The sequence below is a fragment of the Nicotiana attenuata genome, unplaced genomic scaffold (assembly GCF_001879085.1).
Source record: "Nicotiana attenuata strain UT unplaced genomic scaffold, NIATTr2, whole genome shotgun sequence".
Taxonomy (NCBI): Eukaryota; Viridiplantae; Streptophyta; class Magnoliopsida; order Solanales; family Solanaceae; genus Nicotiana; species Nicotiana attenuata.
In genome coordinates this window covers 324,498-348,773 of record NW_017670825.1, presented here as the reverse complement: position 1 = coordinate 348,773, position 24,276 = coordinate 324,498, and the positions used below count along the sequence as shown (strand labels likewise).

Below are 24,276 nucleotides of genomic sequence, written 5' to 3'. Positions count from 1 at the left end.
TGTAAATGACAAAAAGGTCCCTATAATGTTTGGGATGGATTTAAATAGTCTCTCCAGAAACATTTACGGGCAGTCTTGGTCCTTTGATTTTACCAAAAGTAATTATATTTGATCATCGTCAAATACTTAGCTAGCGTTTGGCCATAGATCCCAAATTTGTTTTGAAAAATTTGATTTGGGTGAAGTTTGGTTTGAAGATGAAAATGTGTTTGGACATACGTTTTCAAAACATATTTTCCAACTTTATTTTGGAAAAACATGTATATAATTCTCAAGTTTTGGGATTTTGGCCCAAAATAAAAATTGGGATTTGGCCAAAATATGGGCAAAATTTATGGCCAAACATGAGTTTTGAAAATAATCCCAAATTTATTTTGGCAAAACTCATGGCCAAACGGGGCCTTAGTAGGCGTTTGAACATAAGAATTGTAAAATTCCAAAAAATGGTGAAAATTTATTTTAAGTCAAAATGGTATTTGAAATTTAGAGTTGTGTTTGGACATAAATTTCAGTTTGAGATGTTTTTGAAGTTTTAGTGATTTGAGTGAAAATTTTGGAAAACAGTTTTTTGGAGTTTTTTAAATTTTCAAAAATTTCGAAAATGCATCTTCAAGTGAAAATTAGAAATTTTATGAACAAACGCTGATTTCGAAAAAATATTTTTTTTTTTTAGAAAAAGGAAAATTTTAGCTATAAAAAAACTTAACCAAAACATCAAAAAGTCTCGTCATATCTCAAAATTGCAACACAAAAAATTACAGCAGCCAAAAAAATTATAGAAAAAAAAAACCAACAGAATTATACCATAAGAAACTGCACCAAAAATCATCAATAGACAAAAAAATGAATAGTTAGAGGTTTAAAATATATTAAATATTTTAAACTTAAAGAATAAAAAATGCTCAAAATATATTTAAGAGGACTATTTTGCACCTCAAGGGGATCTTGGAGCAACAGTAAAATTATCTTTGTGCAAACTATGCATCATGAGTTCGAGCCATGGAATCAGCCACTGATACTTGCATCAAAGTACACTGCCCACACACAATACTTCGTGGTACAGCCCTTCTACAAATCCTATATGAACACAAAATATTTCGTACATCGAACTGTCTTTTACTATTTTGTACCAACCCAAACATGAGGGATCAAGTCTTGTCATTTTCTTGGAAATATTTTCTGCTTGCGTTATGACCGTTTGGTTGGATTGGAACCATAGAGTTAATTTATGACCGTTTGAGAAACAATTCCACTGACATATACATAGTACAGATTACAGTCAAATACTTATATGACAATAAGCTTTTTTACACCAAAAAAAAAAAAAAAACAATAAAGCTTTGGCATTGTTGCTCACTTTCCTAAATCACAGTCCCCTATACCACTATTCTTTTAACACCCATATAGTAATTTGTGTGCTAAATACATAAGATTATACATATAAAAAGCCACCCAAAATAGACATTGAGCTCCACCTTCCACCGTCTACTATACCATTTTTCTTGTCTCGAGAGCTCCATTTCCCCATAACAGAGCTTCTTTGTTCCTCTTAAAAATATCTCCTTTCTTCTTATTCTTCTTACTCTCACTAGCTCTATTAATATTCTTGAAAGAAAAAAGAGAACAAGAATTTCTTCATAACTAGTTCTAAGATCCTGGCACAAAACAATCATGGCTACTGCTTTTGTACTGTCTTTAATAGTTTTCTTGGCTTTCACTGGTTACTCAAGTAAGCTGCTTGTTGCTACTACTTTCACTTCAAGATCTTTTTTTTTCATTTTCCATGTGTTTCTTATGATGGGGTTTCACCAGATTTTGCTCTTAGTTTGTGTATCCAACAATATTTTGTTCAAAGATTGAGTTTTTAGCTCTCTCACTTCAAGATTCTCTTTTTCCTGCATTTTCCATGTGTTTCTTTATAAAGGGTTTCACTAGATTTTGCTTTTAGACTGTATCCAAGAATTTATTATACAAGATTGAGTCTTTTTTTCTTGACAAATTTTCAATAATTTCTGTTTCTTGAGCTGATTTCTTATTATGGTTTTTTTCTTTCTTTCTAGGTGGTGCTAATTACTGTTTGTGCAAAGATGGGGTAGGAGATAGCCTTATGCAGAAGAGTATAGATTATGCTTGTGGAAATGGAGCTGATTGTACTGGTATTCTTCAAAATGGACCTTGTTACAACCCTAACACTATTAAAGATCACTGTAGCTATGCTGTAAATAGCTATTATCAGAAGAAAGCTGCATCTGGTGCAACCTGTGACTTTTCTGGAACTGCAACTTTAAGTTCAAATCCACCATCTTGTAAGTTCCTAAAAAATCTTGTTTTTCTTCCTTTTGTTTCCTTTTGTTTTGACACTCTTATTCCTCTACCAGTCACTGATATTGTTCTTTTGTTTATTTTTTCAATCAACAGCCTCTACTTCTGGATGTTATCAGACCACCCCTGGGTAAGTTTCTTAAGGTTTTGTTATTTTTGATGTTAGATCTTGTATTTATCTTGTCAATATTGAATCTCAAGCATCTCCTTAAACTTGAATCTAGTTCTCATTCCAAAAACTTTTTGCTATTTTCCCACAAAATGAGTTATTTTTTTCTTTTAGAGTGTAGTGAAGTTCTTTTTCTAGGACAAAAATGGTGATAATGGCCCTGATTTAGTTAAAAAATAGAAGGGTTTTTTGGTCCCTTTTTGGCTGGATGATGCTTGCTTCACCTTGTAGCTAATTCTCAATTTGATCTTGGAAAAATATTTTTTTTCATGATTTTTCTGTAAATAGTCACCTACCAAGTAGGGCTGGTGATATATGGAAGTTAAAACTCTGTGCTCAGGGTAGAAAAAGGACCTATTATAAGAAAAAAAGGTGCAATTATTAATGCTAGATATGAACTTTGATGTATGAGTGAATGGTTGGAAGCTTTTCCTAATATAGTGATCTTTTTAATGAAGATATAATTAAAGATTGTTGTTGGTGCTGTCACCTGTTTTCTTTAACCTAAATCTATCAAATAGTCATTCTTAGTGTCCTAATTGTGACAATAACATTCAAACACAAGATGAGCTAGATTCATCATTATGTATGCCCATGTGACCTGTTTTTGATGTTGATATAATCTGTATTTTGGTGTTGTATTTGTCATTTTCTCCCATTGTCATGATGAAAATCTTTAGTTGACATTGTTTCCAGCCATTATGCAATATTTTACAGAACCAAAGTCATTTCCACCAATTCTTATCATTCATATAACATGCTTACTCTAGACTATACTATAATAATAACACTAACATGCTTGCTTTGGACTATACAATAATGTCAACAACATTAACATGCTTAGTCCGGACTATACTATAATAATAACATTAACTACGCCTCAATCTCAAGCAACTTGGAGGCGGTTACATGAATTCTCATTGTTTATGTTACTCTATTTAAGCTCGTCTCAGTGTACTCGGGACTTCTCTATTCTGTAGAACTGATAATTAAATATAGTGGATGATCTTGTTCTTGATTCATATTGTTTTTACATCAGCAACACCGGTGGAGGTACCACTACTGTACCAGGAACCACAACTCCAGGGATTGGGACCGGCACTGGGACTGGCACCGGCACCAGCACTGGGACTGGCACTAGCACTGGCACCGGCACCGGCACCGGCACCGGCACCGGCACGGGAACTACAACAGGTATTAACAATCCTACTTTTGGGCTAGGACCAACAGGAAGTGGTGGCTACAATCCAGATGGCAATGGCACAGAGACTCTTCATCAAAATACTGTCTTTTTCACTATAGCCATTTTGTTTACAAGCTTGGTATGCTTAAGACTCTAAAGAAAATGATGAATGTGAGGCAGTAAATGAAGGGAAGGAAGGTTTGAGAAAGATAATGTGGACTTTTGGCACAAAGTATGGGTAGCCATTTTCAATGGTCAGTAGGGGAGAATCATCTGGACACACTTCCACTTGGACTTTTTCTTTTTATTTCTTTCTTTTGTTTGTTTTCTTCTTCTTGTTCTTTCTCCATCTTCTTTGCTCCTTTAGTGAGTGAAAAAGTTTGGAATTAGATTCCCTTTTGAAGTGGATGTGGCTGTTTCTTGGGTAGTAATGTAGAAGAATCTGATCTCTTCTTTTTAGATGTTCCTTTTTTGTATATCTGGAGAATAGAAGACATAAAGCTGTATTGTTTATTTTAGAGATGTTATCAATGAGTAGTCACTACCCTACCCCCATCTGTGGTAATATTAGTGCATTTCTGTATTAAAATATAACCCCCTTCTAGTTCCCTGTCCATCTGTCTTTTAGTGTTTTCTATTCCTTCATCTTGTTTCTTTGTGCGTGTGTGTAGAGAATATTAGCAAGTATAATTGAAAATCCAACTTAAAGAAATGCAGGAATACGCTCAAGTATCCAAGTGTCAGGGCGAAAGGAATCTTGGTTTTTCACAAGAGAATAAACCAAACAAGTGTGTCTCCTTCCAGTTTCTTTACCTAAGCCCTTTTTGAATGGATCTTACATGCGAAACCAAACAAGGTTTCCTTCTAGTTTCTTAACTTTGCCCTTTTTGGCAGCACCTTACATGAAAGGTCAAAAGCTACTTAAAAACTTTTAGAGGTGGTTTGGACGTGTATTAGAGAAAATAATGCAAACATTAGTTTTATGTATTTGTAATATTTTGTTTGGTATATTTTTTCATATAACTAATACAAGCATTGGTTATACATCTTATTTGGTATTATCCTATGTATAGCTAATGCATAGCATGGTATTAGCAATACCAATGCTATTAAAGATAAAATTATCCTTAAAGTCCCTTAAAACTAAAGAACATGGAGGACATTTTTGTAAATAACTAGTTTTCTTAAAAATTATGCGATACATTTAATTTTTAATACACCACAACAAACAATGGATAATAAATAATCTCTGCATACTAATGTTGCATTACTAGCCCATGCATTACTAATACACTTATTCAACACTACTCTTATACACCCTACCAAACGACTCCTTAATGTATTTTAGCACTCACGGGTTGATGATTTAGCACTCAACGGCGTGATGTAGGATCAATAAAGTGAATGAATCATGAGAAACCAATGTTCAAAATCTTGTAGAGACAAAAGAGTTAGGATAATCGTTTTTCATTTGTCTAAGCTTTAGTGATCAGAGTATTCTAGTTTATAAACTGATGATAAATAAAATGTACATTAAATACAGTAGTCCAGCGTGCAAGCTGGTACGATCACTACTTTAAGCAGAGGCGGATTTAGGGGGCGAAAAGGGATTTACCTCTATATATTATGTTTTGAACTCCCTTAACACAACCCAAAAGTGTAGTTTAGTGGTCAAGGGGGTTCAAAACCTTCATAGGTTCAATTCCCACTAGCTACAATTTTTTTTTTGAACCCCCTTCGTGGGGATCCTGCCTCTGCCACTGACTTTAAGGTGCTAAAATAGAATCTTCAAAGCAAGAGCTTTTGACCTTAACGTAAGATGTAGGTGAAAAGGTCAAGGTAAAAAATCTTGAAGGAGAACTCGTTTGGTTTCATTAAAAAAAAAAAAAAAACTCAAGGTTGTTTCACTTGGATGGTGACTCCAGTGCACATGCACGACATCTTTCAATGAGCCGGATCTTATTATTATTATGATATAATAAGGGATAATGACTTGAGAACTACTTTTATACACCAGTAGCAACCTTTGAACTTTATGTAGAGCCCCCTTTGAAAATGATAGCATGTGAAATGTTGTACTTTTGTTTCACAACAAGGATCTGTTAACACCAATAGTTCACTACTCCTGGTCTAAGATTGTTGTAGGTTAACTCTATCTGTATGCAGTCTTGCATCAATTAAAAAAAACAACATACTCAGTATTACTCAGTATATTCTCTCAGTGTGGGGTCTGGGGAGGGTTATGTGTATGTGGACCTTACCCCTACTTCGCGGAGATAGAGAAGCTGTTTCCGATAGACGTACGCAATCTTGCATCATAAACTTAAAAGAGAACCAGATCCCAAGAAAATTAAGAAGAGTCAGAAAACATGTAGAGAAGCCTTCCTCCTAAGCAAGACAGAAAATTCTAGCGACATCTATCTTTCGACAAACTGTTCAGCAATATCCCTTGGCTAAGTTACTGTAGTTTCTCATCCCCAAGATACGTTATTCTAACTGCCAATATCACAAGTAATTCCCGATTTCTAGAGATTAACATCTTTCAACTACCTCTACCATTCACTGTTAATTCGAAATGTTCCTGAAACTACCATGGTTCCTGGCACGAAGCTCCAATAGGAGCGATATAAAAAGGACAGCTCGGTGCACTAAGCCCCCACTAGGGGTGTCAAATTGGCGGGTTGGGTAAATTTTGGGCGGGTCAAAATGGGTTAAAATTCGGGTCATAACCCAACCCGCCCAACTCTTATTAAACTTTAATTAATATGTGTTATTTTCTTATAAATTGTATAATTATGAAATAAGGCTTTTTTGCTTTTGTTATGGTCATATTTAAAATATTAAACAAAAAATAAAATTATTTCTAAGATATTTTGACAAACTTACTCATGAATCAATTTGGGCTAAAAATTAGCCCAACTTTAAATGGGTTGAGATGGGTTGGGTCAAGATGGACTAAGTTCAATAAATGGGCGGGTCAATAACCAACCCAACCTTGGGCGGGTCATTTGGGCTTGGGCCAAATTTGACAGCCCTAGCCCCCACTATGCGCGGGGTCCGAGGAAGGGCCGGACCACAAGGGTCTATTGTATGCAGCCTTACCAGCATTTCTGCAAGAGGCTGTTTCCACGGCTTGAACCCGTGACCTCCTGGTCACATGGCGGCAACTTTACCAGTTACGTCAATGCTCCCCTTCTCCAGTAGGAGCGATATAATTCTAAATATATTAATACAATAAGTTCACCACTGCATCAAGGCGCAAGCTAGGATTCACCAGCCATAAATTCCAGCTCCGAATATTGAAGAAAAACTGAGAAACATGTAGAAGAATGCTAACATATTCAGCTAATTACACTGCTAAGTATTCAGTTTATTACACTTATGTACTGGATGGGAAAGCACCTTTGATATGTAGGTAATAAAGCTGATGGTGCTCAAAGCTGGCAAACTAACCTCATCACTACCTATAATGAGGAAGCCGGATCTCCACATGTGGGGTATGCTAACTATCTGCTTGTACAAGTACCAGTAATCAAACAAGAACAGAGATGGTCGAGACAGAGTCAGGATTTGCCCTTTGTGATTGATCAGAGTGAATGAAATCCATTATCAACTTGGAGACAGCATCAGGCTTCTCCACATGGGGGATATGGCCGCACTTTGGTATTTGGCGTATAATAGCATTTGGCAGTTCACAATGCAATCTCTGCGCACATAAGAATCAACAGACACTTGGTAATACTTATGAACCACGTATTTGGCTGCGACAAGCCAACAAGTTTCTATTGTTACAAACTTGAAAGAAACATACCACTCCGAGCTTGTAGTCAATTATCTGATCATCTTCACCCCATATTATTAGTGTTTTCTGCTTGACCTGCATAACAAAACTTCTGCTAGCATATAATGCTGTAGCATTTTCCATAGGGACAAGAAGAAAACAAGTAGACAACATGGAGAACGGATACAGCAAGCAAAACACATCTTTATGCAATGTATCACCAGAATTCGAAGCGAGGAGATCCAGTCAGCCCCAAAACATACTAACAGAAAATTATGAGGGGGACAGGGAGAGATTCATTATAACTCTGGTCTCATTTACATACCATACAATTGATTTTATTGACGTCCAAATCTAATAGGTTTGCAATGTCTAGAGAAGTTACGTGGAGTTTGCAGTTAAGACTTGTGGCATATCACTTGTCTGGACTGTTTAAGAACAATACAGCATATTGAATATTTCTTACTAAAACAGACTTTTCATAATTAAGCCAGTGGCCAGGATTTCCTATATTTAGAGTCCCATAATTGCATGTCCAAATGGCAGCCATGTTAAGATGAAACTAATTAAAATCATTATTCCTATTCTCCATGATCCAATCATTGCCTATTAAATACAGCAAGATAGTGTTGCTCCATATCAGAGTCGATGCAAAAGAAAGTAGCAAAAGGTCGCAACAGGCACGTCTATTTACGAAACTTAAAGAAAATTTAGTAAATTTGTACATACATGTTCTATCTGTGCAACAACATTGTAACCTCCACTGATCATGAAATTCACTGTTGCATCCTCCCACCAAGGTAACAAACAATGTAAGCGGCCAATCTGGACAGAAAACCAGATAATCAGAAGGCGTAGTAAAACAAGGAGCATAAAAAATATGCCAGAAGCACATTGTGACCATCTGATCTGCATGACTTTTAGGTTTCTAAAAGATTACAGGGTCAAAACTTACATTAGTCCAGTCTATGCAGGTATTTAATGGTAAGCCATTGAAAGTTAATGATGTTGCATATAAGCGAAGTGGAACACTTTTCAACAAGTAGACCTGCAGCAGGTTTGTTATCAGATTAGTGAAAAGAACAAGAAATATAGATGGCTGATGCTCAAAGAATGTTGTCTAAAAAATATACGAGCACATGTTATATCTGAGATCTTTCCATTGAATAGGAGACTGAATAGTAACAAACTGATACTAAGAGTTCTTTCTTTAGTTGGGGCCGTGCAGCATCAAGAGAAAGATCTGATAGACAAAGAGAGTCAGTATAAGGATGCTAAACTTAGCTCAATTAAGGATCAATCATCATTAACAATTAGGGAAAGTTTCTCTTTTTTACTTTTTGAGTTTGCTAATCAGAAAGTCAATAAACCACAATCTGTGTAACATATATTTGCAGTTACATCAAATAATCCAATATGGAGTAGAAAGTATCCCGTTGTTTTAAGAGGACAAGGAGGGAACTTACCCCAGCATAAGCTACTGCTTTGGGTAAGGTTGCAAGGTTTCCTGTACCTTCTGCATAAACACTTGCATCGATTAAAACCAGCTTATAAACCTGATAAAGTGAAAGAGATGTTGGATTAAGCATAACGTTATACCTTCTTCATACTAGAAAGTAATTTATAATATCTGGACATGGATCCACAGTTACTAATGTACTTACTGCTTCAGGATATTTGACAGAAAAGTCAATAGCAACAGCAGATCCAAGACTTGGTCCGACAAGTACCATTGGCCTCTTGATGTAGGTAGACCACAGCTGAAAGAAAGACGAGACTGAAAAATTTATAAAAAGAGTCAACGGAAGATTCTTTCAAAATTCAAGATCCGCTTAATTCTTTGATGTGGCTGTTCACCAGGGAGACCTACCTGACCCTTATTGCCCTTTCAATGGTTTCTACATATAAACTTAGACAAGTAAACACTACTTCCATAATTTTCTAGTATAGGACCGTGCCTAGTAAGCAAAGTGCCCCTTCAGAATGCTGCATAATTGTGATATTATACCACTGCCATGGGGTATAACTTTGGCATGTGCCCCTGCATATTACCATACACTACTAGGAGAAAATTGAATGTGAGTTTACCTTTGAACTTAGATATGCAACTTTGCGTTTATTAGAATGTATAGTGAAAGAGACTAGTTCCAAACTTTTAAGTTTGTATGCGCTAGATTAGTACATACATTTTAAAATCAGTAAGGTACCTGGTAAAGATGATCACGCTTGGAAGCTACATCACACGATGGAAGCCTTTCTTTGATATCACAGGAAACAAAACATAAGAAACCATGAGCAAGTCTCAAGTCTTTGTTTGCAAAATCTTTCTGAAAAAATGAAAAATCGGGAAAGAACTAGGACAAGACAATGTACCTAAATCAGAGAAACCCCATCCGAGGATATCAACTGCCCATGTCTCCAACCCAGCCTCCTCAAGCATCGGAAATGTGTACCTCCACTCTAAACATGAGCTGAACAATGAGGTATAATGAACAACAGGCACAACAAGAGAAAGTGGTCAGAAGTATTAGCTTGGCGTGACGCATACCTATCAAAACCATGGAGAAGCACGACTGGATTTTTGGCCTCTGTCTGTTCTTTTGGCTTCACACAACTACTCAAGACACAACCCTTTGATAAGTTTACCTAAAATGAAGCTGGATCATCAAACTAAAGCAGTAACCAGAGCTTTATAAAGAAAGAGAGCACTTAATTCATTTCAGAGCACGATATTTAGATATTTGAGTTTAGAACTATTAGAAGGAACATAATTCATTACTTAGTTTTTTCCTTGTGATTCTGGTTAAGCACATTCAACCTTCAATTATATTATATGAGCAATTTTGATCCCTTCGACCGTAAATCTTCACAAATTTAACGAATTATTAAGTGTTAAACCATTCAATTATCAATGTATTATGTCAAATTTGTAATGTTACTCCATATTTGAGAGTAATACAGTCCTAAAATAGTCAAAATATCACATATTTCCTGTATAAAGTGAGACGTGGTAGACTGTTAGTTAATTGAAGGTTAAATATGCTTAGCCAAATATTGCAAAGATCAAAACTAGAATTAACAATAACTGAGGGACTAAAGTGCAATTATCCGAAACAACTCAAAATCATCCCAAAAATGAGTAGCAAATTTTGAAAGTAAAAAAGAAAAGAAAAGCGTACAGGTACTCTTTCAATTCGTGAAGCCAATTTTCTAGCAGAAGAGTCTTTGATATTCTCGACTTGTTTAGGAAGAAAATCCGGAAATTCAGCAGCTCGGATCCTTAAACGCCTCGAAATGGAGAATTTTACATTGTGTCCGATTAGGATTGGTGGAGGAACAACACCGGCTCTGGCTGAGAGCATTGTTAGCATAATAGTTGTGGGACTCCGCCGTGCACGGTGGCACTGGTTTTTCAACTTACTCGTACAAAGACGAAGTGGAAGAAGAATTTATGTTGGTAGAGGATTGGATTTGCCATGTGGCCGTTTCTGCGTTTCACTTTTTTCATTCTTTTTTCGTTTTTTTTACGCACTACTTCTTTTCATCTCATTTTAATTTGACTGAATTAAGAATATTAATAAAAGAAAAACTTATTGTAGCAGGTATGAACGCTAATGTATTCACGCTTTTTTTTTTTTTTTTTAATAAAACAAATAATTATGCGCCAACCACAAATTCACATCAGGCCAAAATTATACAAAATAAGTAATAACAAAAATAGAAAGTAATAGGAATTCTTTATACATAAGAGTGATATAATTCCAGATATGCACAATAGAACTGTACTGCTCCAAGCTGTTTTTCTTATAACATTTCACGGGGTACCTCCTACCTCCAACCAGCACAAGTATCGAGTAACTCTGCCGTCAAGGCTTGCAACTGCTACAAGCTATGATTCACAGACCATAACTCGAGTTCTATATTGAAGAGAAACCGAAAGAATTATGTACCAGAATGCTCTGCTAATTCAGCTAATTGCACTGCTTAAGTATTCAGTTTATTTCACTTCTGTACTGGATACCAAAGCACCTTCAACATATAGGTAAAATAGCTGATGTTGCTCAAAGAATGAAAGCATAGTTCACCATTGAAACTGGCAAACAAACCTCATCACTAAGTAGAATCTGGAAGCCAGATCTCCACGTGGGATGCGCTAACTGCTTGTACAAGTACCAGTAATCAAACAGGAACAGAGATGGTGGAGACTGAGTCAAGCTTTGCCCTTTGTGATTGATCAGAGTGAATAAATTGCGCAATTAACCTGGAGACAGCATCGGGCTTCTCCACGTGAGGGATATGACCACACTTTGGTATACAGCGTAGAATCGCATTTGGAAGTTCAGAGTGCAATCTCTGTGCACACAAAAGTCAACAGACCATTCAGCGACTCGACATACTGCATATTTGGCTGATAAGAGTTACCAGGTTTATATTGTTCCAAAATTTGAAAGAAACATACCACTGCGAGCTTGTAGTCAATAATCTGATCATCTTCACCCCATATTATTAGTGTTTTCTGCTTGACCTGTATAACAGAATTCTTAGCATGAGAATGCTCTAGAATATTCCACATGGACAAGAAGAAAACCAGTAGGGAAGATAGGAAATGGAGCTACAGCCAAAAAAAAAAAAAAAACACTCTCAGTGCTATAGAAGCAGAAGCAAGTCTGGATTCAATCAGCCACAATTCTAGTAGAATGATCCGACAAAAAATTAGTATGAGGGCGCTAGAGATCAACGGTAACTCCAGTCTAATTTATTACCAAACCAATAATATTGGTGATGTCTACAACTAATAAGTTCGGAATTTCAAGAGAAGCTCAAAGGTGTTTGCAGTCCAAAATAACTGTGATAAGTATACATGATACTCCCTTTTTTCTTTCCAGAAATGGATGTTTTTGGGACAACCCAAAAAGGAAAACCGATAATTAATTGGGTAGAAAGAGGAATATGAAGCAAGTGACATGGTTTCCACCTAATAGACTCGTGGTTGAGGTGAACATGTAAACTTCTCATTATGCTGATTTGCTGGGCGGACAAGAAATTGGCATATCACTTTTCTTTCTGGTCTGTTTGAAAATATACACAAGAATTTTACTTACTAAAACAGATTTTCGAAATTAACCATTTGGCAGGAGTTTCTGTATTTAGACTCCAACATTGCATAAATGACTAGTAACACCACATTTTTTTACGGCTAGTCCCCAGAGCATCTTTTATAGCAAAAGAATCTTGCTTGATACCACAGTCATGAGAAAAGAAAGTAATAAAGGTGGCAACAGGCATGTCTATATAGGAAAATCTTAAGATTATTAGTAAAGTTCAACATACATGTTGTATCTGATCAATGACGTTGTAACCTCCGCTGATCATGAAATTCACTGTTGTATCCTCCCACCAAGGTAATAAACAATGTAGACGACCTATCTGGATAGAAAACCATGTAATTAAAAGGTCTGATAAGATAAGTAGTGCAGACGCCCATTCCAGACATCTGAGCTCCACGACTTTCAGGTTTCTTAAAGATCAGAGGGTCGAAACTTACATTAGTCCAGTCTATGCAGGTACTTAATGGTAAGCCATTGAAAGTCAATGATGTTGCGTATAAACGAAGTGGTATGCTTTTCAACAAGTAGACCTGCAACAAGTTTGTTGTCAAGATAGTGAAAACAATAAAAAATATAGATAGAAGATACTCGAAGAATGCTGTAAACATATTTGAATACATGTTATATCAATCATTTAGATCAGAATCTTTCCCTTCAAGTAGCAGACTGAATGATCAGGAGTTCTTTCTTTATTAGGGGTTTGCAGCTTTAAGGGAAAGATCTGACAAACAAAGGCTGTCAATATACAACGGGTGCTAATCTTGGATCAGTGAAGTTGATTCAATCATCATTAACGATTCTCAATTTCTTTAAAGCTTATCATAAACCAAGTTCTTGGTGAAACCACAATCCTTATGATATAGATGTTCAGTTACATCAAATGGTCAAAATCGGAGTAGAATGTATCCCTTTTATTTTAAGAGGACTTAAATGGACTCACCCCAGCGTAAGCTAATGCTTTGGGTAAGCTTGCGAGGCTTCCTGTACCTTCCGCGTAAACACATGCGTCGATCAAAACCAGCCTATCCACCTATAAAAGTAAAAGACTTCAGAGTATTGACCAAAAAAAAAAAAAGCTACTTCAGAGTAAGCCATAAAATGATAGCTCCTTCATACTAGAAAGTAATCTATAAATCTGGATAGGGATTCACCGTTATTTAATATACTTACTGCTTCTGGATAGTTGACAGAGAAGTCAATAGCAACAGCAGATCCGAGACTCGGTCCAACAAGTACCATTGGCCTCTTGATGTAGGTAGACCACAACTGAAAGTAAAACAAGACTGAAAATATTCAAAACAAGTAAATGGAAAATTCCTTCAAACATTTAATATCGGACTAATTCTTCAACATGGCCTTACAGCAGGGAGACCTGTCTGACTCTTATTGACTTTTTAGTGGTTTGTAAAGATAAACTTAGACAAGTAAACACTACTTCCATAATTTCCTAGTATAGGGATGTGCCGAGTAAGAAAGGGTGCCCCCATAATGCTGCATAACTGTGATATCATACCACTGCACAATGGGGTACAACTGTGGTATGCGCCCGTGCATAGCAAGTATAATAGTAAACTACCAGAAAATAATTGAATGCGACTTTTAACTTAATTTTGTACTTCCATATGCTTCTTAATATTTACTTATGTATGCTATTTTACATTTATTAGAATGTCTAATAAAAGAGACTTTTCTTTTTGTCTAATAAAAGAGACTAGTTCCAACATTTGAAGTTTGTGTGCATTAGATTAAAAGGGCAGCCCAGTGCACAAGGCATCCCGCGTTCACGCATGCTCCAGGGAAGGGTCGCACCCCAAGTGGTGTGATGTAGACAGCCTACCCTAATGCAAGCATTAGTGCTGCTTTCACGGCTCGAACCCGTGTCCTATATGTCACATGGAGACGACTTTACAGTTGCTCCACGGCTCCCCTAGATTAAGACATACAATTCATAAAATCAGTAGGTACCTGGTATAGATGATCACGCTTGGAAGCTACATCACACGATGGAAGCCTTTCTTTAAAATCACAAGGAAACAGAAAGAGATGAAACCATAAGCAAGTCTTCAATTTTTGTTTGCAGAATCTTTCTGAAAAAGTGAAAATCAGGAAAGAACTAGGACAAGACAATGTACCTAAATCAGAGAAACCCCATCCAAGGATATCAACTGCCCATGTCTCTAACCCAGCCTCCTCAAGCAATGGAAGTGAGTACCTCCACTCTAAACATGTGCTGAACAATGAGGTTGATGAACAACAGGATCACAACAAGAGAAAGCGGTAAAAACTATTACCTTAGCACGAGGCATACCTATCAAAACCATGGAGAAGCACAATTGGATTGGTCTCTGTCTGTTCTTTTGGCTTTACACAACTACTCATGACACAACCCTTCGACAAGTTTACCTTAATGAACCAGCAATGAAGCTGAACGTCAAGGCAGTAACCAGAAACTTTATAAAGGAAGAGAATGATGGATTCAATTCAAAACAGGAGAAGCAAGATATTTAGATATCTGAGTTCAGGATTAAAAGGAAAATACATATTACAAGAAGACTAAATATTTGCAGATCATGGGTGGACACCACTGAAAAGAGTTTAGAAGTATATATTTATAATAAATCCACATGCATTGTCACGCTAGTATGTGCAGTAGTATTCATTATCTCTATTAAAATCCTGGATTATTCCTAAACAACCATGACTAAATAGAAAATACTCCCTCCTTCCGAATATATGATAAGTCCTTCCCATTTAGGATATTCCAAAAGTTTTTGACACTATTATCATTTCTGTAAAATGTTCACAACTTTCAAGAAATAAAGTTTATCAAACTATTCAAACTTCAGACTTGGATTTAATGTTTCCTCTACAAAAGAAAATAATTTTTCAACCATTACTTTAATTTTTTCTTACAAATTTCAGGTCCAATCAATACCTTCATATAAATCTGGATGGGGGAGTAAACAATTATTCACTACTTATAAAGAAATTTATATTTTAAAAAAAAAAAAGAAGATTTATCCTTGTACTTTGTTATCTTATCCTAATCTAACATCCCCAAATAGAGATATCAAATAGCCCTTATGTCTAATCCTTGGTGGGCAGAGTTACTCGATACTAGTGGGAGGTAGTAGCTAACGAGAATAGTCGAGGTACACACAAGCTGGCTCTCGAGCACCGTTGTCATAAAAACATAAAAATAGCCTGTCTAGCTACCATAAAAACCTGCATGCATGGTGCAATTCTTGTTCTTGTACACTGATTTTAGGTTCTAAAACACCAAAATTTGCTACCTATGTGTTAGTATTTGTCCAAAGAAACATAATTTTACTCATCAAAACAGAACCCATTTCACAAAAAGTACAGATTTTGCCCCAGGTGATTCCCAAAGCTACATGCAACTTTCAAAGTGTACTCTTATTAGTTCCTTAGCAACCAAAATGGAAACACAGAAAAAAAAGATACAGAAATTATTAAAAAAATAGCACATTTTGAAGCTAATAAAAATAGGGGAAAACATACTGGTAATCTTTCAATTCTTGAAGCCAATTTTCTAGCAAAAGGATCTTTAATATTCTCCACTTGTTTAGGAAGAAAATCCGGAAATTCACCAGCCCATATTCTAAAAGGCTTAAAACTCCAACATTTTCTTCTGGGTCCAATTCCAGAGAAAAGTGTTGGTGGCGGAGCACCACCAGCTCTGGCTGAGAGAAGTGTTAGCATAGTGGCATTGGGTTTTCTGCTACTCATACATACATACAAAGAAGAAGAGTGAGTAGCCATTATTATATGTCGGGACTTGCCTACTCGGTTGCAAGTTGGATTTGACATTTGGCATCAGGAGAAAGGTTCAGCAATGTGGCCGTACATGCATTTCACGTTTTCTTTTAGTTCAATTTTCCCGCTTCCTATTATTAATTAACGGAGAAAAGGTCAAAATATTGAAAATAGGAATTTTTTTCATACCAAAATATACACCCACATACCATGGGGTGGCTTGGCAGGGTGTACGTTTGGTCATAGATTTTGGATTTAGGTTTTTAAAAAAAAAAAATTAAAAATAATATTTCTTTATGAAATATGATCATGTTTTGGGAAAAAAAAAAATTAAGTTCCCACTAGTTTTTGGGCAAAAAATTTTCTTCCACTCATAAAACATAAACTTTTCTTAAAATAAATTGCATGTCCACACACAACTTCAAATTTCAAAAATTATTTTCAACACAACTTCAAAAATTCTTTTTTTAAGTTTCAATCAAATCTATGTTCAAATGCTAATAGTGCTAAATATAGTGAATTAATAATGCTATGATTAGTAATATTGGGATTGGTTATGTTGGTATTATTTCTTATCCACTGTTTGATTTGGTGTATTATGTATACATGCTTGTCCATGTATTAAAAACCATGGTATCACTAACGTTATAGTTTGTAAATTGTAATGTATTAGTTATACATAGGATAATACCAAATATGATAAAAAACACTACCAAATAACGGATTAATACCAAAGCTAATATACCTATTATTTTTCCTAATTACCAAACAACCCCTATGTGTTCACAGTAATTCAACACATTGCATAACTGTAAAAGCGTATCCGATATTTATGCCAAATCAGTAATAATAATATATGTATATTCAGCATACTTTTTTTTTAATCAACTATGATTAATTAACGTGTATCTCACTTATTACTTAATCGTGATAAAGTATATTGATTTGATATAAATATGGGGGTGCGAATTTATTTTTATCGTAAATACTCCTCTCTTATTTTATTATGTGTCCTACCTCCTATGAGTCCTAAATATTATAGTGATGGTTGAGAATTGTTTTTGGTAACTTTTGGAAAAAATATTCAAATAACTAATCTTTTGTAGAGAATATGAATTTTTGTCGTATCCTACTTGCTCATTCGCAATCGCTATAATAAAAAGATTGTCGATATCTCTAAAGGAGTTTATGCACTCTATATTTTCTCAAATATCGAATGTTTTGACTCAAATTAGATTTATAGAAACACTATTATTTTAGATCAAAGAATGAATTCACTAGTGTAATATACCTTACAAGAAACAAATAAATGCACGCCCTGTACTAAATGAATTGAGGGGTAAGCTTTGATAATAATATATGTTCTTATTCTATTATCTATCCTACCTCCTGGCCCTGTGTATTCTAAAAAGGATTGAGAATTGTTTTTACTATTTTTGGTATAACTTGTTTTATTTATTCAAATAGCCTTTGTATAATTCATGAATCTTAGTTATGGTATTCCACTTATAGCCTGTTTGGCCAAGTTTTTTTTTGGCCAAAAGTGCTTTTTTTTTTTTTTGCCAAAAGCACTTTTGGCCAAAAATTGAGGTGTTTGGCCAAGCTTTTGGAAGGACAAAGTGCTTTTGAGGAGAAGCAGAAGCAGTTTTGGAGAAGCAGAAAAAAAGTAGCTTCTCTCCAAAAGCACTTTTTTGAGAAGCACTTTTGAGAAAAATACACTTAGAAGCAGTTTTTTAAAGCTTAGACAAACACTAATTGTTGCTCAGAAGTGCTTTTCAAATTAATTAGCCAAACACAAACTGCTTCTCACCAAAAGTACTTTTGAGAAAAATACTTTTGAAAAAAAGCACTTCTCAAAATAAGCTAATTTTTGCAGCTTGGCCAAACGGACTATTATTAGCAATCTCTATCTCAAGAAAGTCTGCAACCAAATTTCGTACTTAATTAACTGCCCACCCTAGTTATGCCCACCTTTATAACAACGAAAGAAAGCATCCAATATTTCTAAACCTCTCCATACCATATAGCTCCATCCAGAGACGGCTCAAGCACATACGGGGCCTAAGGCTATAGTTTAATATGAGGCCTAAATTTTTAAAAGAATTTTATTTGAAGTCTATTCTTCTAATTTTTTGAGATATAAAGTTGTTAATAATTTTTTTTATAATCGATTTTCTCTAATAGATTATGTCCAATTGATAATATAACCAACTCATTTAATCTTTCTTGAGAAATTATTGATCTTAGATAAAAATTTACAGAGCAATAGAAGTATAAAACTATTGAAAACTTAAAAAATATTGTTTAACACTTGAACTAATGAAATCTTTGAGAAAGAAGGTAAGTAATTACATCTTGGAGAAAGAAAGTGAGCAAGAATATCAAAGAGAAAGACAGAAAATATGTAGGATATTCTGAAATATGAAGAGAAAAGAAATATTGAGTTGGACAAATTAGGGAAGAGAGAGCAAAATTTTTAATGAAATAGTAAAAAATGAAAAACTGAAACGTTGCAAAATCTATTCATCTACCCAATTTTAAGTAAGTCAAATTATTACCTCATTTTTATATCTAAAAAATTTTCTTTCCTTTTATATTAAATACTCTATTTTTTGTATTAAAAATACTAAATATTATTTTTTAAATACTTATGAACTTATTATTTTTTAAAAATGGGGCCCCTCAAATTTGGGGGCCTAAGGCACAAGCCTTACCCCTCGTAACTATGGAGCCGACCCTGGCTCCATCTTTTCTGATAGGTAATTAATTATGACAAAATTACACAATAATGCACTTCATAAGTTGATCTTGCACTATTTTAGCCCAGTTACAAGTTTGCAAATATGTAGCCAAATATCAATAAGATCTTTTCTTTTACCATTCCCTCTAACCATAACAGCCTCGTCTTTTTTTTTTTTCATCACCTAGCTACCCGTATTGTAGCTATCTCCTCATTTTTCACCCATAAATATTTTATTTTGATTAATAAAAAAAAGTATCATATGCAAACAAAAAATGAAAACGAAAATCAGTTCCCTATTTTTAGTGTAACCATTGTTCGAGACACTCAGTCAACACTAATTCATGCCTTCTCCCATAACCAACATTTCTCCGAATTATTTTTTTCCGTTTTTTTTTATTTTGCGTATCTTTAGGCATGAAATATCCGTGAGTTTTTATTCTCTTTTTTCCTCAAGTTTATACATACCTATTGTCGCGCCCCCTTTTTTCCTCCTCGCGGAGAACGTTCGGGTTTCGACATTTCATGGTGGAAATAACTCTTTTCCTTTTGGGAATTGGGTTTTTGAAGAGTCGTCACCTAACGAATTATGGTGCGTTAGGGCACCTTGAGCAATTAACTCATGGACTAGTTTGCGTTACCAGAGATTTAGGGTAACGACTCGAAATAACCTTGAGGGGAAGACTAGTTTGCATTACCAGAGATTTAGGGTAACGACTCGAAATAACCTTGAGGGGAAGGTGTTAGGCACCCCTCGTGGTCCACAACGGTGGGTCCCGACCGAACTTATACTCACGTGAATTAGTCAAACAAACAGATAAACAGTTTTACCACGTACTTGTAAGTAAAGGCATGTTTTGACATTCAAGTAAACAAGGAAAAGGGTTTGAACGGGTTGCACATATATAAAGAAAAGTAAATTCATTTAGACAACGGGAGTTAAGAAAAGGGGTCCTAGGTTGGTTAGCCTACAAGATCACCCCACACAATGCCCGGTAATCACTCCTCAATGAGGGGCTACACGTTGACATTAGCACGTAGTCATCATATCCTTACTACCCAATTCCCTCCCCTTGGTCATAGCCTAAAGCGTTCTAATAACCTTGAAAGATATCATATGCGTGCACTACCCGTCCCTTCCTTGTGGCCCTGGAGGTATTTAGGACCTCTAATTTCGGGTAGTTCTAGACCATCCTAAGGTGTTTAAAGGAGAAAAGTCTAGGTGTCAAACAAAATAAGTAGGACTGTATTAAAAAAAAAAAAACAACTAAAGGCTCATATTTACCTCCACAAACATAACAAACAAATGCATGTCTCAGACGATTGTTTTTAAGTAATTNATCAAGTAAGGTTTGGGTATAGAGTAGGCAATTAGGGGTAAATGAACAGAAGTTTCAATTAAGGAAACAATCAGTAAGAATCAGCAAAATAACAAACAAGGCAAGGGAAAATTAATTAAGGCAAGCAGTTCAATTAAATCGAGTAGAGAGGTAAGAATCGAAAGTTTAAGGGAAAGTGTTCAAATCAAACCGGGAAATAAGGGATTCAGAATAATCAAGGGTTCAATCAAAGAGAAAAATCATGGAAGAGTCAGCAAGTTTAACATATAAAATAAGGTAAGACATGAATAGTCAGGATTCGACACATAACTTTAACAAGACAAAAAGTTAAACGACACTAATTCAAGGAGAAAGATACAGGTCTTAACATGAATAGTCAGGATGAACACAAACATATAGAATCAGTGAAAGGGTTGAACTAAGAAATTTAGCAGAAGCATATTAGGACAAGAAAATAACGAGAAATCACAAGAACCCAAAGCAAGAACACAGTCGATATACCAGTACCCAGAAACAAAACGTAGAACATCAGAAAATTAGGGTTTTTAGTACAAGCGAGTTAAGGTTGTAGCAAAACTTACAAAATCAGTCAAAACATATGAGAAGCAGAAGATCAAACACTAAATAAATCATCAAACATTTTGTAAAAAGAAATTTCGAAAACCCTAGTTTAGAAAAAGATAAAAATCAATTGAAAATCATACGATTCTTGTAAAGAATCTCAAGGTTGTTGTAAAACTCATATGAAACGAGTCCAAATCATCTCAGATCTGCACAGATCTAAGAGGTTCAGAAAAAGAAATTTAGGGTTTCGAAGAGGACCATACAAAGGTGAAGAAACATGCTTAGAAACCCATAGATCATAGTCAATATAAGACGATCTTACTCGGAAGCACACTGGAATGGCCTGAAACAGGCGAGAAAGGAACCATAGATGCAAGCCAACTAGCCCTGGTCCCTTGAGGACCCTGGAGATGGAAAGAATAACGTGACAGAGGCCATTGGAGGCCTGGGAGGTGGTGAGAAATCACCGTAGATAGCCATAGGTAAGTGACGGCGAGGTCAGATTAGAGCTAGGGTTTGAGAGCGTTTGAGAGAGAAGAAGGATTTCAGGGCGGTGGACGGTGTAGAATGAAAGGGTTTGGGGGGGGGGGGGGGTCGTTTGGTTTATTTTAGGAAGGGTCATTTGTGGCCGTTGATCTTTATGATCAACAGCCGAGATTAAAGGGTATTGGGGCCGGATCGGGTCTTCAGGGTTTGGGCTGGGTAATTTTTATTAAAAATTGGGCTGGTATTGGGTTGGAATAGGGCTGAAATTGAAATAAAAACAGGCCAGATTTTGAATCGCCACTTTTAATAACTCTATAATTTCTCCCAATAACAAATGATTTCCAAAAAAATATTTTCGTGTACTAATATGATTTAAATAGTTGTTTAATATTTTAGATATATAAAAGATCATTTTATGCATCAATAATGCAATTATGCATTAGTAGGGGTATTATTGCAAAGATGTGCAATTTAGCCTAAAAATATAAATATAATTACAAAAAATGCACTGAAAATGTTTAATCACTATTTTGGCATAAATAAAGAATTTAGATGACTAAATCACCACAAAAATAATTTGAAGGATAATTATTGGAAATTTTATAAATAAAAAGAGAAGAAATAAATCAATTTGGGGCTTTTAAAAATTATAGAAAAATTATAAAAATGCTTATGCATGCTTATAACTGCATATGTGCTATTTTAAAAGTATATATATATGTATTAATAAAACANNTGGTTTTGAACTATTGTTCGGTGTCCAGGAGTTAAAATAGGACGGGGTTTATATAGTAATCAAAAGCTTAACAAAATAAGGTAAGAGATCAATCGAGTAGCAAATCAGGGAAGTTTGTGGAATCAATCACATATGTAAATCAGCAAGTCCTTCCCTTAATCAAGGGATAATCAAATCAACGGTAAAAGCATGCTAGGTATTTAAGAAAAAGAATCAAGTAAGTTTTGGGTATTGAGTAGGTAATTAGGGGTAAATGAACAGAAGTTTCAATTAAGGAAACAATCAGTAAGAATCAGCAAAAATACAAACAAGGCAAGGGAAAATTAATTAAGGCAAGCAGTTCAATCAAATCGAGTAGAGAAGTAAGAATCGAAAGTTTAAGGAAAAGTATTCAAATTAAACCAGGAAATAAGGAATTCAGAATAATCAAGGGTTCAATCAAAGAGAAAGTCATGAAAGAGTCAGCAAGTTTAGCATATAAAATAAGGCAAAACATGAGTAGTCAGGATTCGACACATAACTTTAACAGAACAAAAAGTTAAAACGACACTGATTCAAGGAGAAAGATACAGGTCTTCACATGAATAGTCAGGACGAACACAAGCATATAGAATCAGTGAAAGATCGAACTAAGAAATTCAGTAGAAGCATATTAGGGCGAGAAAATCACGAGAAATCACAAGAAACCAAAGAAAGATCACAATCAATATACCAGTACCCAGAAACCAATCAAAGAACATCAGAAAATTAGGCTTTTCAGTACAAGCGAGTTAAGGTTGTAGCAAAACACACAAAATCAGTCAAAACATAAACAAAAAATCATCAAATATTTTGTAAAAAAGGAATCCCGAAAACCCTAGTTTAGAAAAAGATGAAAATCACTTGAAAATCATACGATTCTTGTAAAGAATCTCAAGGTTATTGTAAAAATCACATGAAACAAGTCCAAATCACCTCAGATCTGTACAAATCTAAGAGGTTCAGAAAAAGAAATTAGGGTTTCGAAGAGAACAACACAGAGGTAAAGAAACATGCTTAGAAACCCATAGATCGTAGTCAATATAGGACGGTCTTACTCGGAATCACACTGGAATGGCCTGAAACAAGCGAGAAAGGAACCATAGATGCAAGCCAACTAGCCCTGGTCCCTTGAGGACCCTGGAGATGGCAAGAATAACGTGAGAGAGGCCATTGGAGGCCTGGGAGGTGGTGAGAAACCACCGTAGATAGCCATAGGCGAGTGTCAGTGAGTGTTAGGTTTGAGAGCATTTGAGAGAGGAGAGGGATTTCAGGGCGGCAGATGGTGTAGAATGATAGGGTTTTGGGGGGTCTTTTGGTTTATTTTAGGAACGGCCATCCGGATTGGGTCTTCAGGGTTTGGGCTGGGTAATTTTAATTAAAAATTGGGCTGGTATTGGGTTGGAATAGGGCTGAAATTGAAATAAAATAGGCCAAATTTTAAATAGCCACTTTTAATAACTATATAATTTATAAAAATAATAAATGATTTCCAAAAAACATTTTCGTGTACTAAAATGATTTAAAATACTTATATAACATTTTAAAAATATAAAAGACCATTTTATGCATCAATAATGCAATTATGCATTAGTAGGGCTATTATTGCAAAGATGTGCAATTTAGCCTAAAAATATAAATATAATTACAAAAAATGCACTGAAAATGTTTAATCACTATTTTGGCATAAATAAAGAATTTAGATGACTAAATCACCACAAAAATAATTTTAAGGATAATTATTGGAAATTTTATAAATAAAAAGAGAAGAAATAAATCAATTTGGAGCTTTTAAAAGTAATAGAAAAATTATAAAAATGCTTATGCACTGCATATGTGCTATTTTGAAAGTATATATATATGTTAAAAACATATGAGGAAAAATTGGGTATCAACAATGACTAGATACGAGTGGATTGGAGGTGGAAACTAGAGGAAAAGCGGTAATTGAGGCTTGAGTTTGGCCATAGAATCGAGGTAAGTGTTGTGGCTAACTTTAGCTTGAGGGATTAAGTGTTTTTGTCTATTTTCTATGTGTTTGGTTGTTGAGTA

At 35.2% G+C, this 24,276-nt stretch overlaps 3 protein-coding genes across 4 annotated transcripts; 1 reads left to right on the top strand and 2 right to left on the bottom strand.

Moving 5' to 3' along the window:
• The first annotated feature begins 1,389 nt into the window (after positions 1 to 1,389).
• Positions 1,390 to 4,288, top strand: LOC109243698 (PLASMODESMATA CALLOSE-BINDING PROTEIN 3-like). The gene is made up of 4 exons (XM_019410670.1): positions 1,390 to 1,729; positions 2,061 to 2,306; positions 2,419 to 2,452; positions 3,531 to 4,288. Exons 1-4 carry the CDS (start codon positions 1,672 to 1,674, stop codon positions 3,829 to 3,831), a joined length of 639 nt encoding a protein of 212 aa, XP_019266215.1. The 5' UTR covers positions 1,390 to 1,671; the 3' UTR covers positions 3,832 to 4,288.
• Positions 4,289 to 6,943: 2,655 nt separating this feature from the next.
• Positions 6,944 to 10,960, bottom strand: LOC109243697 (uncharacterized hydrolase YugF-like). Its single transcript, XM_019410669.1, has 10 exons — positions 10,635 to 10,960; positions 10,004 to 10,101; positions 9,829 to 9,926; positions 9,663 to 9,712; positions 9,120 to 9,215; positions 8,922 to 9,011; positions 8,411 to 8,503; positions 8,185 to 8,280; positions 7,486 to 7,551; positions 6,944 to 7,380 (listed from the first exon to the last, which is right to left on the bottom strand). The coding sequence occupies exons 1-10, from the start codon at positions 10,824 to 10,826 to the stop codon at positions 7,207 to 7,209; spliced, it is 1,053 nt and encodes a 350-aa protein (XP_019266214.1). The 5' UTR covers positions 10,827 to 10,960; the 3' UTR covers positions 6,944 to 7,206.
• Positions 10,961 to 11,130: 170 nt separating this feature from the next.
• On the bottom strand, positions 11,131 to 16,367 carry LOC109243696 (uncharacterized hydrolase YugF-like). Of its 2 annotated transcripts, none has more exons than XM_019410667.1 (10): positions 16,086 to 16,367; positions 14,872 to 14,987; positions 14,696 to 14,793; positions 14,529 to 14,578; positions 13,734 to 13,829; positions 13,504 to 13,593; positions 13,001 to 13,093; positions 12,787 to 12,882; positions 11,915 to 11,980; positions 11,131 to 11,808 (listed from the first exon to the last, which is right to left on the bottom strand). In XM_019410667.1, the coding sequence occupies exons 1-10, from the start codon at positions 16,344 to 16,346 to the stop codon at positions 11,635 to 11,637; spliced, it is 1,140 nt and encodes a 379-aa protein (XP_019266212.1). In that variant the 5' UTR covers positions 16,347 to 16,367; the 3' UTR covers positions 11,131 to 11,634. The 2 variants fall into 2 exon arrangements, with proteins under 2 accessions (XP_019266212.1, XP_019266213.1); XM_019410668.1 differs by having other exon boundaries at positions 14,872 to 14,966.
• Positions 16,368 to 24,276: the final 7,909 nt, after the last annotated feature.

Coding starts and splice junctions, on each gene's coding strand:
- LOC109243698 (XM_019410670.1), top strand. CDS start 1,672: ATGGCTACTGCTTTTGTACTGTCTTTAATAGTTTTCTTGGCTTTCACT. Junction 1,730..2,060: donor GGCTTTCACTGGTTACTCAA/GTAAGCTGCTTG, acceptor CTTTCTTTCTAG/GTGGTGCTAATTACTGTTTG. Junction 2,453..3,530: donor TGTTATCAGACCACCCCTGG/GTAAGTTTCTTA, acceptor TTTTTACATCAG/CAACACCGGTGGAGGTACCA.
- LOC109243696 (XM_019410667.1), bottom strand. CDS start 16,346: ATGGCTACTCACTCTTCTTCTTTGTATGTATGTATGAGTAGCAGAAAA. Junction 14,988..16,085: donor CAAGAATTGAAAGATTACCA/GTATGTTTTCCC, acceptor CTTGACGTTCAG/CTTCATTGCTGGTTCATTAA. Junction 13,594..13,733: donor CTGTCAACTATCCAGAAGCA/GTAAGTATATTA, acceptor TTACTTTTATAG/GTGGATAGGCTGGTTTTGAT.
- LOC109243697 (XM_019410669.1), bottom strand. CDS start 10,826: ATGCTAACAATGCTCTCAGCCAGAGCCGGTGTTGTTCCTCCACCAATC. Junction 8,281..8,410: donor CCTGCATAGACTGGACTAAT/GTAAGTTTTGAC, acceptor TTTTCTGTCCAG/ATTGGCCGCTTACATTGTTT. Junction 7,381..7,485: donor TTGACTACAAGCTCGGAGTG/GTATGTTTCTTT, acceptor TTATGTGCGCAG/AGATTGCATTGTGAACTGCC.